General features: G+C 47.5%; 1 protein-coding gene across 6 annotated transcripts in view; it reads left to right on the forward strand.

Annotated features, from left to right (window-relative positions):
- The window catches only part of ANO5 (anoctamin 5), a 60,972-nt gene that overhangs the window by 18,253 nt on the left and 28,113 nt on the right, over positions 1 to 14,606 (forward strand). For 4 of the 6 annotated variants that reach the window (XM_069965102.1, XM_069965106.1, XM_069965107.1 and 1 more), the window contains 2 exons: positions 1,524 to 1,594; positions 12,492 to 12,539. In XM_069965102.1, the coding sequence (XP_069821203.1) occupies positions 1,524 to 1,594; positions 12,492 to 12,539 (119 nt within the window). The remainder of the gene's footprint in view (positions 1 to 1,523; positions 1,595 to 12,491; positions 12,540 to 14,606) is intronic. The other 2 variants (XM_069965104.1, XM_069965108.1) reach the window with 1 other exon arrangement.

Genomic DNA, 14,606 nt, shown 5'->3' on the forward strand with positions numbered 1-14,606 from the left:
CAGAACGATGGTCGTTAGTTACGATCCTTATTGAGATTGTTATTTCGATCGTTACTATGATTGTTTATTCCTTCTGATCCCAGCAAAACAATGAACAATGTGCAATTACACTGAACAATTAGTGAACAAATACAGTACAACAAACGAATGTGGAATTACAGCGAACCATAATTTTAGGTTCGGATCTAAATCAACGAAATACGAACGTTTTTTCGATCGTTGCCTGCAATTACACAGAACGATTATCATTTAAATTCGAACAATATAACGATCTTTCGCACGATAATCGTCCCGAGTAATAGGGCCCTTACACTGCATTTCCACAATCAGCGTCTTTATGTCATATATTCCTTGCTGAAAATACAGTAGAGTGCATAGAAAGCAATTCCCTAACAATGTTTATCCAGCAGGCGTCGGGGTAATACAATAATAAGGAAACCTATATGATCACCACTGGATGGTATTAGACATCTGAATCATGAGAGTATTTAGGATGGATAAAAATCTGGGCAGCTATATTCCCCCCCAGATATCACCTCCCATATACATGCCCCCTTCTGTCCTCTGTGGACTCCCACCAGCCTCCTCTTGCACAATCATATGCTCCTTGCCCTGATTGGACTCCTCTGTGTTTCCCCCTTTCCCTCTCCAGACTTCTCTGTTCCCACTTCCCTCCTAACATCTAATTTCCCCCTTTTAGACTTTCCTCTCCCCCCACCTCCAGACACCCCGGTCCATTCTGTTCCACCCCTCCCTTCAGACTATCCGGGAACCCTTATGCCTCCTCTCCAGACTCTTCTGTTTCCTCCTCCAGACTCCTTTGCCACCCTCTAGACTCCTCTTTCCAACCTCTCCAGACTCATTTGCTAGCAGGTTCTCTCCCCTGAAAACAAAATGATTGGGACATCCAGCTGTTGCAAAAACTTTAATTACCACTATGTCTGGACAGCCAATGGCTGTCCAGGCATGATGGGAGTTGCCGCTTTGTAACAGCTGGAGAGCTGCAAGCTCCCCATCCAAGCATTAGATGGTCAGACAGTCATGCCAAAATTGGTGGCTTTGGCCAACAGCCCGATGTGTCTGGCACCATGACCGGTGTGATAGTGCGGCCCCCTCTGATGACCAATACAGGTTTGGAAGGAAATAAACCTTGACCATGTTGTGCAGCTATAAAGGGAGTGGGGACACTTTTGATGATTTCTCTTCTCCCCCCCCCCCCCCCCCCCCTTTTTTTTGAATAGAGGTTTTTACTAGAGATACAGAGAAGAGTCTGTCGGTATAATCAGAATAGCATTTCCCATGTCTGGCGTCATATAGACTAGGTTATTTTCACTTTTTTTTTTTTTTTGTATCATGTGTTGTGTCCATATGTTATGTGTATTAGCTGTATGCTGTGTTAGTAGCTTTATGTTCTTTAGACTTCACATTACACATGGTCAAAATGTCCAGGACTTTAATCACTGAACCACAGGATGGTGCAAGAAATTCGGCCGCTTATATCAGTTTTTTGTGTCTCATTATAGGTGAAGACCTCAATGGCCCCCTGTACGAGATCAACTCCAATGCAGAGTCAGAGGTTCCCAGTAACTCAGAGGTGAGTAAGAGGCCTAATGTGTTATCCTTCATTGTGTCCACAGGATCAGTACAGGATCAGTAATGTAATGTGTATATACACAATAACCCCAATAGCAGAATAGTGAGTGCAGCTCTGGAGGGCGTGGTGAGCAGACATACCTGTGTGAGCTCCTGAGAACCAGAGCAGAGCAGAGAGGGTGAATTCCATCTGCCTTTCCCAGGAAGGTGGCAGGTTCCTGGGAGGGGGCCCCCACTATGGAGTCCCGGACTCCCACTCTCCGGTCCAGGCTGGCGGAGAGTGGGGAGAATCATCTATTACCAGCCAGTGCTCCTGAGGTGACTTCGGTAAGAAGATCTAGCCGCACTCCCAGCAATGTGGGTCTGGCTCCGTCGGCACCAGTCAGAAGCCAAAAGGCTTCACAATGTAAAGGAGGGAGGAAGAAAGATGAGCCATGTGGCCCTAATCCATCTAGGGCCCAAGCAAGTGTTGTGGAGTGGGGGGTTTCAGGCCCCAAGGAGTCTATGGACACCTTCACCTCCAGGATTGTGGCCAAGCTCCAGGAATACCAGCACCTGGGGAAACAGCTGAGAGAGCTGCGGGTGGAGCACAGGTTCCTGAGAAGCAATGCAGGTGCAGCCAGCAAGAGGAGCAAGCCTGTGCTCTCCCAGCGTATACAGGCCCTGAGAGCTGAGATCCAGAGGCTGGAGGGTGAGCGGCAGATCCTTCTGGAAGGTGCTGGGCCTTTCCAAGAGAAAATGCTCAATGAGGAAAGGTTTGAGCAGATGAGAAGAAAGAGCGCTAATCTGGACTATGAGGCAAGTGATGAAGAGAGTGAGGGAGAGGAAGAAGCTGAAGCGGGAGAAGTGGCAGAAATGTCGCATTACGTTTCCCAAAGCGCTTCCCAGGATCCCCCAGTGATGTCTTCCAGGAGTGCGGGTGAGGAGATGGCTGAGGCGGGAGATACAGAGAGGTCCCAAAGCCAGGAGACTGCACCCAGGAAAGATACTGTGCATGAGAGCAGCGTTCCAGAGACCCAGACGAGTGACTACATCCAGGCTGCTCAGGTGGCCCTACCTGAGTCTGCTGAGTCTGAGGAGGAGATGGATGGAGGCCTGCTGAAAGCCATTATCCAGCAGGAGTCCCCAACAAGACTGGAGAATTTCTCCTTTGGAGAGGAGCTGGGGGAAGACTCCTCTGGAAGGAAGAAAAAGAAGAATAAGAGGAAGAAAAGTAAAGAGGAGCAAGTAAGCTTTGTATTTTCTCCTTTCCAGCAGTCTGGGTCGGCTGAGAAGTCAGTCCAGTCTGCTGGCTCCTCTAACCTGCCAGTCCCCGTTTCTGATGTGGAGCGGGGCCAGCAAAGAGGAGAGATAGATGGCAAGATGGTGGCGGGCACCGCTTCCGCTGGTATCTGTAGTGGCAGTGGTGATAGTAAAGTAAGTAAGGGGCCGAACATGAAGGTGCAGGGCGATTCGAGAAGCTCCAGTGTTGGGGGACGCTCCTCTGTGGGGCAGGTCCGGGCACTGGAGGCTGGTGAAGGGCTTGGGCGGCCGAGCAGTGGCAGGGCAGCGGGCTCTGCTGTGTCAGGACACATGTCCGGTGTGGATGCCTGTGCCCCTGCTGATCCTGCAGGTGGCATAAGAGAAGAGGTGGCACTAGAAGTTGCGTCTGTTGTTGTGTCCGCCTCTAAGAGTAAAAACAATAAGACTGTAAATACATCAAAATCTGCTAAAGACATTTTAAAACCAGCCACCCTGGTGTACAAGCCTAGCCCAGCTAATACTGCAGAAGCTATGGAAGTGGTGATGGCTGATGAGAGTGGTAGTGGTGTGCATGAAGGCGGTAGTAGTGGTGTGCATGGAGGTGGTAGTAGTGGTGTGCATGGTGGTGGTAGTATTAGTATGCAAGTTGGGAGGGGTGGTGTTGTGCATGATCAGAATGATGGTTTGCAGGATGAGAGTGGTAGTCCCTGTATTTCTGTAAATGCTGATGGTATCATGGTTAATGGCAGTAATGTTGGGAATACTGTGGGGAATGTTGCTAGTGAGGCAGGGACTGGTCCGGCTGCCCCCCCAGCTGCTACTAGGAGTTATGCAAGTGTGGCAGCTGGGGCATCGGGGAGATCCTCACCTCCAGGCCCAAATGGGGAAGGTCACTTGCAACGGCGCCTTCTGGAGGCATTGCGGAGAGGAGAGAGAACACTCCAAGTAGAGGGAAGGGAGGTCGACCTGTCTTTCTACATAGAGAGACATGGTTTAGGGGCCTTCCGAGAGCATAATGGAGGGGTGGTCTGGTCCCTCCAAACACCCGGGCAGGAGACTGGCCGTAGGAATGTGGCCCGTCTGGTATGGAGAGGCAGTGATGCGTGCCCACAGAGAGGGAAGGTGGTGGAGCTTCTCTTCCAGATGGGCTTCAGGGCGAGTGACATCTTTGCCCTGATTCACCCCTACGGCACCTCCGAATTTGACATCAGCTTTGTTAGACCAGAGGGGCTGGAGGTGTTCTGGTCTAACTACGAGTTGGTGAAAGATGCGCCCGGATGGCGAGATTTTGCCGTAAAGGCGATATCTCGCCAAAGTGCTGTGAAGAAAGTGACCGTTCTCACACGTAACGAGTCACTTTCTTGTTATGACATAATGACCTGGCTGAGCAGGTACGGGGAGGTGACGGACGTCCCCCGAAAAAACTGTGATGAGCATGGCATTTGGTCTGGGGCCTGGACGTTTTCCGTTCGTCTCAAACGTTCAGGGAACACGGTCGCCCACATACCATCAGCTGCCTTTCTTGGCCGTGATAGGATCCAGGTTTTCTACCAGGGGCAACCGAAGCTGTGCCACAGGTGCGGCGATCCCACACACTTTAGTGCAAACTGTACCAAGCTGGTGTGTGCACTGTGTGGTGAGGAGGGTCATCTGGCTGCCTCCTGTGGCCGGATTAGGTGTAACCTGTGTGGTGACTTAGGTCACCCATTTAGCCGGTGTCCACGTTCCTTCTCCAATGCTGTAGCCGCCCAGGCTGGGGAGAGCCATGAGGTTGCCACGGGGGAGGGGACCAGCAAAGGGGAAGGGGCATCAGGGCCAGTGAAGAAAAAGCATAAGAGCCCCTCTCAACTAAAGCGAGAGGAAAGGCGCAGAAGTAGCAGGGACCCTGGAAGTTCCCAGGTGGCAGTAGTAGTTCAGGGTCCTGCTGCTGGCGCTGGCTCAGATGGTCAGGCTGAGGCTCTGGAGGACACTGAGTTAAATGAGGAGATCAGGAGACTTCACCGAGAGGAAGGTCAGGATGCCATTTCCTCTAGTTCTTCCCAGTATGAGAGTCTGGATGAAGGTGGGAGGAAGTGGCCAAAAGAGAAAAAGGGCAGCAAAGGGAAGAGTGGGAAGAGGCCTAAGGCAACTTTACCCTCTAAACCCGGTGTTACAGGCCAAATGTCAAAGGAAACCCCGGCCAACCCCCCTCTGATTGTTCTCTCTAATAGGTATCAGTCCCTTGATGGTTCCCCCTCCTTTTCTTCTTCAGAGGAGGGAGGGGAGGCGGTAGAGCCTCCAGGAGACGTTGAGCCTGCCCCTGTTGAGGCTGGTTCTTTGAGGGGGCAGGTGGCCCCTGGGTCTGGAGATGAGGATCAGAGTATGGATATGACTGCTACACTAAAGAGGTCTAAAGAAGAAGCTAAGGGGTCTTCCTCTGATTTAGAAGGGGGAGGGAAGAAGGGAAAGAAATAGGTGAGTTAGGCCGTCCAACTCGATCACCCATGATGGCGGCACTCACCCCATTGACGCTGGCATCCATTAACTGTGCCAGCATTAAGTCTGATACGGCTAGATTTGCAGCCTTTGATTTTCTCGGTCGTATTAACGCCGACATTTTGTTTTTGCAGGAGACCAGGTTGACAGATCAAGCCTTGCTAGTAAAAGCTAAGCGAGAGTGGAGGCATGGACCTTCACACTGGTCTCTTGCGGCTGAGCCGTATAGTGGGGTGGCGGTCCTTTTTACCGCTCCTGTAGAATGCAGACGGGTTATTGAGTTGGAAATGGGGAGGTGCCTGATCTTGGATGTCCTCATGAAGGGGCAAGAGCTCAGGCTCATTAACATCTATGCCCCACAGACTAAGTGGGACCGTAAAAGCCTTTTTATGAGGATTAAGCCCTTTCTTTTTACGAGTCGGCAGGTGGTCTTTGGTGGAGACTTCAATACTATCACGAGGTCTCAGGACAGGAGAGGCGCCAAAGACAAGCTGGCTTATGATAGCATGGCCCTGATTAGTATAGTTAGGGAAGCTCGCCTAGAGGATGCCCACATCCGGACCCCCTCAGGCCATGCGGGTTTCACCTATCATCGAGGTAGCTGCAGGTCTAGATTAGACAGGTTTTATTTAAAGGAGGAAGCCGTCTCTTCCGCAGTGTCTGTGGTTGAGGTGGAGTTCTCCGATCACTGTTTAATTTTGTTTTCCCTGAATGTTTCAGAGACCCCCCGGATGGGTAGAGGCTACTGGAGGCTGAATTCGTCCCTCCTGGAAGAAGCAGAGGTAAGACAATCCTTTGAGGATTTTCTTCAGAGTCAGGTACCTCTACTGGGCCTATGTAGTAGTAAGTCAGAGTGGTGGGAGATATTCAAGAAGCGGGTTGCGAGGTTCTTCCGCCAGCTCTCAAGCCTCAGGTCCCTGAATAGGTATCGTGTGTATCAGGGCCTGAGGAGGAAACTCGAGCATCTCGTCTCGACTGGAGGTAGTAGAGAGGAGATCTCCAGAGTGAAAGCCTTGCTCATGAGGTGTCAGTATGATAGGCACGCATCTTTAGTTTTTGAGAGGGATTTCGGGAGGTACCGCTCGCCCGACCCCTACAGAAACTGTAAGATGTCAGTGAGTAGTAAGATCGTGACTGGACTGGTTGATAGTACGGGATCTCTGAACCGGTCCAGATCAGGGATCCTGGAGGTCGTCAGATCCTTTTACTCACACCTCTTGGGGAGGAAGGATCTAGATCGGGATGTGATGTCGGGTTTCCTGGCTGAAGCCATTCCTGAGCCAGGGGTAGACCCCTCTCTTGATGTTTTGGCAGAAGAGATCAGGGAAGAGGAAGTTAGACTGGCGATTGAAGGGCTTGCCCTGAAGAAGTCGCCAGGTCCAGATGGCTTAACATCTGAGTGGTATAAGACCTTCAGGGACCTCTTGGTTCCCCTCTTGGCCGAGGTCTTCAATGAGTGTCTTTCCTCGGGCACTCTGCCGAGGTCAATGAGGAGGTCAGCCCTGATTCTTCTGTCAAAGGGTAAAGATTCGAGCCGTATTGAGAATTGGAGGCCCATAGCTCTTCTCAATACGGACAGGAAGATTCTGGCCAAGATACTGTTTAATCGGCTGGTGAAGTTTGCACCCCGGCTCCTTTCGGGGGCTCAGCACTGCTCTGTTCCAGGCCGAAGCACCTTAAGTGCTGTCCTTAGTGTCAGGGAGGCAGTGGAGCGGAGTAGTGCGGGTCTTTGGAAGGGGTACTTGCTGTCCCTGGATCAGGCCAAGGCATTTGATCGGGTGAACCACAAGTACCTCTGGTCTGTCCTTCTGAGATATGGCCTACCAGATACTTTTGTCAATTGGCTTAAGACCTTGTATGCAGGGGCAGAGAGTTTCCCGCTGGTGAACGGTTGGTCTGGCCGCTCTTTTGAGGTTGGGTCTGGTGTTCGCCAGGGCTGTCCTTTGAGCCCACTGTTGTATGTGTTCGCGATCGACCCTTTCATTAGGAGGGTTGGTTGTGGACCATTGGCAGGGGTCGGGATGAGCCTGGAGGAGCCAGAAGCCACCCTGAGAGTGGTAGCGTACGCTGATGATGTCACTATCTTCGTATCCTCGAGAGAGGAGGTCGATGTGGTGATGTCGGAGGTGGACCGCTACTCAGAGGCATCTGGGTCCAGCATCAACCCGGATAAGTGTGAAAGTCTCTGGCTGGGAGGGGGAGATCCCGAGTTTGATCTCCCGGACACCCTTCCAGGGCCCCAAGACTCTGCAAAAATCCTAGGCATTACATTCGGTCAGGGTGATTACCCCACTAAAAACTGGGATAGTAGGCTCCAGAATGCCGCTCAGAAGGTGGACCAGTGGAAGGGTTGGTCTTTGACCCTCAGGGAAAGGGTACACCTGATCAAATCGTACCTGCTCCCTTTGTTCATCTACCTGGGCAGTGTATGTATCTTGCCAGAGGCTTCCTATACTAGGATCTACAGCCTGTTCTTCCAGCTGTTATGGGGGAATAGGCTGAACCTGGTCAAGAGAGAGGTTACGTACCGTACGAGGAGACTTGGGGGTTTGTCTATGGTGAACCCTGTGGTGTTCTTAGTGAACACCTTCTTGAAAGCTAACATCGCAAACCTCTGGAAAGAGAGGGCTCCTCCGTGGGTACTCTCCTGCAGGGAATGGTTTCGGCCTTTCTTCCAGGAATGGGAGACAGGAGGGCGAGTGAAGGACCTTCGTACACCCCATGGGTATCTTCCGGCTTACGCTACCCCGACTCTGAAGATGATACGCCGATGGGGTCTGGGAATGTGGGAAATCAGGACTCAGTCGAGGAAATTCCTTGACCAAAGGGTTCTGTTGACCCATTTCCAGAAGCCCTTGGCGCTCAGGGATTGCCCAGGTCGGGATCTAGAGGTTGGGCTTAGTCTTTTAAATTCGAAACGGATCCCTCAGAAGTTTTGGGATTTGGCCTGGCGCTGCTTCCAGGGGAAGCTATATGTAAGGGACAACTTGAAGTGCAGGAGCTCCGATGATCGGGGGTGTCCCCGTGAGGAGTGTGGTAATACGCTGGAAAGCATGGATCATTTCCTGCTTCATTGTCCCTTCAACATAGGGGTTTACACCAGGGTGGGCGCCTCCATAGGTTGGAGTCAGTTACTCAGCCTCACCTATCCGGAGTGGGCTTATGGAGTATTCAGGAACCTGGGTGGCCGAGATCGCTGCACGTTATTTTTAGTCAGCATAGTAGTTAGGTACCACACGTGGAACGCACGGTGTCTAGTATCTACACAGCGTAGAGTCCTCTCCGAGGTGGAGGTCTGTAGGAACATCACTGGTGACCTCGGGAAGATCAGGTCTTTGGAGTATGGCAGGCTGGGTACCAGTAGGGCTTCTCTCCTGTGGAGAGGTTTTTCTTTCGCTGTGCCCTAGGTACTGAGCCCACTGGGTGAGGGACAATAATTATGGTTAGGGAGAGATTAGGTAGGGACAGCGGTAGGGAAAGTTTGTAGGGTCAGTTTAAACTTAGGGTTAGAGGTAGGGGGAGAGCAGGGTAAGATAGTAAGGGATAGTTTATAAATTTCTTGTACCCGGTCTGCCATCCTCCGATCCTGGTGGAGGGCTGGTGCATGCCACTTTAGATTTTTGTTTTGTTTTTCTGGTCAGCAGTAGGTATAAAGGGCTTACAGGCTACCGAACTTGGGCCTTATTATAATTGTGTATTGTTATGTTATTATGGTGTGCTATGTTTATGTTTATATATGTTATGTGATAAGTGTTGGCAGGGTATGGCTGAATAAGTCATATGAACTTTATTGACATTATAGTCATTGTATATATTGTATATATGAGGGGATACAGAATAGGTTGGGAGGGGGGTATGGGGGGGGGGGTCTGTGGGCAGTGGGCAGCTGAGAACTGAATGGAGCTGATGTTAAAAATGGACTGAACTTTGACTCCATGAACTGAGCTCACACTGGGGTCTAAGGGTAGGTGGTGGGGCACGTGGGTAATAGATAAGAGTTGTGTGTTCTGTTTTGCTGTTATTAGTGTTGTATAGGTTCTGTGTTAATTTTACAGGGCAGCCGGGCTTATGTGTTGTGCTGGAGTAACCAGTTAGTTAGTTAGTTTTTTTTTTTTTTTTTTTTTTTTGTCCCCCCCCCCCCTTATTGATTTATGTTTTTACAATATCTGTGGTTATATGACTATATGTTATATGCTTTATTTGGTTACGCCTGGATGGCTTGTTTTTTTTTTTTTTTTTTTTTTTTTTGTGTGTGTGTGTATATACAGTATGTGTGTGTATATATGTATAGTTTTGTTTATTTACTTTTAACCCAGGTTTGGGAGTTTTGGTTTTGTTCCTTCTCTAGCCAGGGCGGCTTCTCTTTATTTAAGATTACAGCCGAGGATGGCTTTGTAGTTTACGTTTTATGGCTTAAATTGTCTGGATTGACTTTTTTTTTTAATGTATGAATAGTTACTATTAATGCTGGGCTGGCTTGGTGGCAAAAATTTAATGGTGATTTTGTTTTGCTTTTATACTGTAATAATGGTTATTTAATGTCATTTAATTATGTAATTTACTGATATGTTTAAGTTATGGCGAGATATGCCTTGTTTGTTAATTTTTATATTTTTCTAATAAAAGAATTACAGGATGTAACTCAGGATCAGTTATAGATTACTGATTTTGAATTATGTATTTACAGAGTGACTCGGCTTCTTGACATACATCATTGTATATGTAGTGATGCTGCATCCACCTCTCTTGTATAGATGTCAGAAAACATCCCATTAAATAGCCTGCAGCTATATAGTGTTCAGCTCTGTACCTCGTCTTATAGGCGGCTGATACAGGACTGGCCGCCCTCCAGACCTCTTAGCTACCTCCATTCTCAGGCTTCTCAGTAATGATATTATTTGCTGCCTCCGTCCTGTAACCACAGAGAGGAAATTATCGACCAGTGATATCTCATCGGGGATGATGTGCATTAACACCTGCATTACCTGATGTTTGTGTGAGCGTATCTATAGCACTGGGTGTGAGAGGGTTAATGAAGGGGGCAGGAAGCCTGCTGGATGTGATATGTGTTATGTCTTCCGGTGATCACACATCAGCTCCTTCGTATTAAAGTCACACAGAAGTAGAAGCCTTAGCAAATATTACAGCTGTATGGGAGGAGGAGAACCTATGCAGAACCTGCACCAATAGTCCTTTCCAGTTTTGTCATTTACAGCTTCCTCTGACCCAGATCATGACCTGTAACACTGAATACTTTTAGCGGTTAACCAGGCTTAGAAAATTATCGCTGCACCTCTCCTGTCCTCAAGTTGGGTGTGGCTTTGCAGTTTTGTAATACCACACTCAACCTAAGGACAGGGGTGGTGCTATTTATGCAGAATTTTTTTTTTTGTAATCCTGGATAGCCCCCTTTATTTACAAGTGACATGACACAGCTTTATGATCATGCCATTATTTTCCTGCACATTGTCTTTGTATTAGGTATAGGATGCACCCCTATGATGTCCTGCACCCCAAACTATTGTCCTAATACATTGTGCATGCATGATTTCTTTCTTGCATTATTTTTCCTAGAAACACCCCCCCCCCTCCCCCCATGCATGCAGCTGCTGCAATGTACCCAACATTGACAGGTGTGTTGCAAAACTCCCAGCATGCCTCCATACAATTTTAGGCTGTGTTCACATGATCTAAAACACCGGCCGTTCTGTGATCCTGGCCGGGTCACAAAACGGCCGTTGTTTGTAAAGATCATGCCAGCCGGATGCTGGATACTGCAGTACCGGCCGGATGATCTTCCTTTGTGCTAAATTGGAAAGCAGGTGCATCCGTGTGCGCCTGCATTCCAATTCACCATAGCCGACAATGGAGTGTGTGGCTGGAGCTGCACTCTCCATTGTGTGACTTGTCAGGCTTGTGCGGCTGCTATTCAGTAAATAGTGGCTGCACAAAACTGTGTGTCTACATTCCGTGTAGGATTCCTCAGCCTGCAATGCAAATCGGCAACAACAGCCGTGATTAATTCAAAATTTACGCCGTATGAACTTGGCCTTAGGTTCGATGCCTCAATAGAAACCTTTACTCTCTATGTTGTATTTAGATAAAGGGGTATTTCCATATTAGTAAATTGTCTCCTATCCACAGGATAGGGGATAACAAGGTGATCTGACGGGTCTGACAGCCATGACCCCACCTCAGCCCCCCAATCACAAAAATGGAGAAAAATTGTACCCCACCCCATAGAGAATGTGAGTAACACAATGAGTGTGTTAATAATAATAATAATAAATTATTAATAATATTGAGTCATATGAATTCAGGTAATGGAGATAGATTTCTATTATTAACCATAAAATAAACTGTATAATTGAACATAAGACATGATAAGCAGCAGAAACAAACAGCACGGCTCCGGGTCATCACAACATTTAGTAATCTCTAACGATAATGAGAGATAAGCAGGAGTCTGGGAACTCTAGTCAGATTTTATAGTTTTATAATATTATACTGACTTATTATATTGTACGGTTATTGGTTGATTGTGTTACTTATTGCACCCCTTTACTGTTGGCTCAGTGGTTAGCACTATAGTTTTACAGCACTGGGGTCCTGAGTTCAAATCCCACCAAAGACCACATCTGCAAGGAGTTTGTATGTTCTCCCCGTGTTGGCATGGGTTTTTCCAGGTACTCTTTCCTTCCACCCCCCACCCCCCCAAAAAAAAACATGCGGGTGAATTTAGATGGTCAGCCCTTATAGCCCTAAAGCATTGTAAATATTCCTAACTTATACGTTTGGTCCGAGCTCTGTATTGCTGGATATAGTTTTATTTTAGGAGTCTAATGGGCGGCCCTACTGAATGACTGGTTAGCACCTCCCCCTGGACTCCTTAGTGCAGAATAAATACACAAAAATACACATTCTGTTGAATCTATAAACCTTTGTAATATCCTGCTCGGCTCCTCCCGCTCTGTTGGTGACAGATCGCATGTACATGTGACCGGTTCCTTTTAGGGCGATGGAGAAATAGAGAGTGGAAAAGAGTTCTGCATTGCGCATGTTCCTGTAACAATCCCTCGGCTCCCGTCCTCTCTAACCTGTTTGTTATACCCTATGCATCATCTGTCCTCCTTCTCCGTTACTAACTGCATTGTGTATTTTTCCCATGATGCCGCCATCAGGGCCTCAGCACCACAGAGAGTACGTTCCTCATCACCAACCATCAGAGGGTAAGCGGCTGCGGCCCAGGGATGCTGTGGTGTTGGGCGCAGCTTGTAGCATCTAGTGCCTTGTGGTGCAAAGAACACATTCCCACCAAAATCTGCTATATACATTTCTCCAGATTACATCAGTATACATAATCTGCTATATACGTGTCTCCAGATTACATGAGTATACATAATCTGGTCCAGATTACACCAGTATATGTAATCTGCTATATATGTGTCTCCCAGATTACACCCGTATACATAATCTGATGTATAGAAATGGGTTTTCTAAAGTGGGCAGCCCCTTTAAATAGGAAGAATTGTCAATCGGGAATTATAGTAAAGTTGTGTGACATTTATTTATTACATAGTAACACATGACTAGTATAGGAAACCCCCTATTATGTATTTACCTCAGAGGACACCCTTTTCCTCTGTACAGTATATGGCAGGTAATATCGGAATGTGTTTCAGGCATCTGGTGATGGATTGTGGTCGTGCCGGTTTGTGGTGTAGTGACATTGTGTTTGACATTGACCTACTAATGCATTTTCTTTTAGCCCATGAACCATCCATGGACATTAGAAGAAAAGCTCAAGTTACATGTCAACGTTGACCACCATTTTTTTCTATTGCATGTAAATGGGCGGTAATCTGTTATATTTATGTTTTATTGCTGTGAAATATTAGCGACCACTAACACTCATCCCCTAATGAGAGGGTTCATTGTCTATGAGATAGTGTCTAGAGATTCCATTCTGTAGGTCATATAGGGTTTGTGTCAGGACCACCAGTGACCTTATCTCCAGTGTCAGGACCACCAGCGACCTTATCTCCTGTGTCAGCACCACCAGCGACCAGATCTCCTATCCTATGGATGAATGTTAATGGTAGGACAACAGCCGCAATGGCAGATCCGCTGCTGATCCCATAACACAAATCTGCAGCTGATGGTTTTGAAGTTGCCGTATATACATCTAAATCTAAAACCACAAATTTTTACTAGAGATTTCACCTTCAAATTTTACTGTGTCATCATGGTAAGATACATGTATTCTACCACAATATTACTTTATTTTACATGTGGAATCCTGAATGTATGAACAAGGCTTTAAGATGTGCATTAAAGCCATATAAGAACTTTGGAAGTACAGATTACATCGGTGCTCTTCATACTGTGACAGCTCCCAGCATGCCCGTGCTGCCTTTATTTTTTATCAGGGGCCTGGATTCCAACCTTCTGTTCTAAGAGGAGATAAGATGAGAACAGAGCTAAGAATTCTCCATATAAAGGGCTACTCTTGTGGAATTTTTTTTTTTCAAATCAACTGGTGTCAAAGATATATAGATTTGTAAATTACTTCTATTAAAAAATCTCCAGTCTTCCAGTACTTATCAGCTACTGTATGTCCTGCAGGAAGTGGTGTATTCTCTCCAATCTGATACAGCGCTCTCTGCTACCACCTCTGTCCATGTCAGGAACTGTCCAGAGCAGCAGCAAATCCCCATAGAAAACCTCTCCTGCTCTGTTCTATGGGGATTTGCTGCTGCTCTGGACAGTTCCTGACAAGGACAGAGGTGACAGCAGAGAGCACTGTGTCAGACTGGAGAGAATACAGGACAGCTGATAAGTACTGAAAGACTAGGGATTTTTACATAGAAGTAATTTACAAATCTATATAACTTTCTGGTACAGGTTGATGTGGGTAAAAAAAAGTATTACCCCTTTAAGGATACATATGCTCACCTTGGCTGAACGTATTAAGAATGGAAGAAATGGCTCTTGACCAAGTGAGTGTTCATTGGATGGCTATCAAAGGTCTAAAGTGACTTTTATAAACCAGAGAAAGACCAGCACTCTCACCAGTGGGTTTTTTGTACACTACATTGATGCCCATTAGTTTTAATGGATTCCATGTGGTGACCTTGTTAAAGCCCGGCTAGTATATTCTATTGTAAGGTCGTGGGGATGAGACCTTTGAGAACCTGAGAATAACAGGGCTGCACCAACTCACCATTGTATCCCCAGGACAATGGGGCCCTGGTCACTCAGCTGTACATAGACCCACCCCCATTCACACAGAGCTG

This window comes from Dendropsophus ebraccatus, chromosome 4, assembly GCF_027789765.1.
Source record: "Dendropsophus ebraccatus isolate aDenEbr1 chromosome 4, aDenEbr1.pat, whole genome shotgun sequence".
Taxonomy (NCBI): domain Eukaryota; kingdom Metazoa; phylum Chordata; class Amphibia; order Anura; family Hylidae; genus Dendropsophus; species Dendropsophus ebraccatus.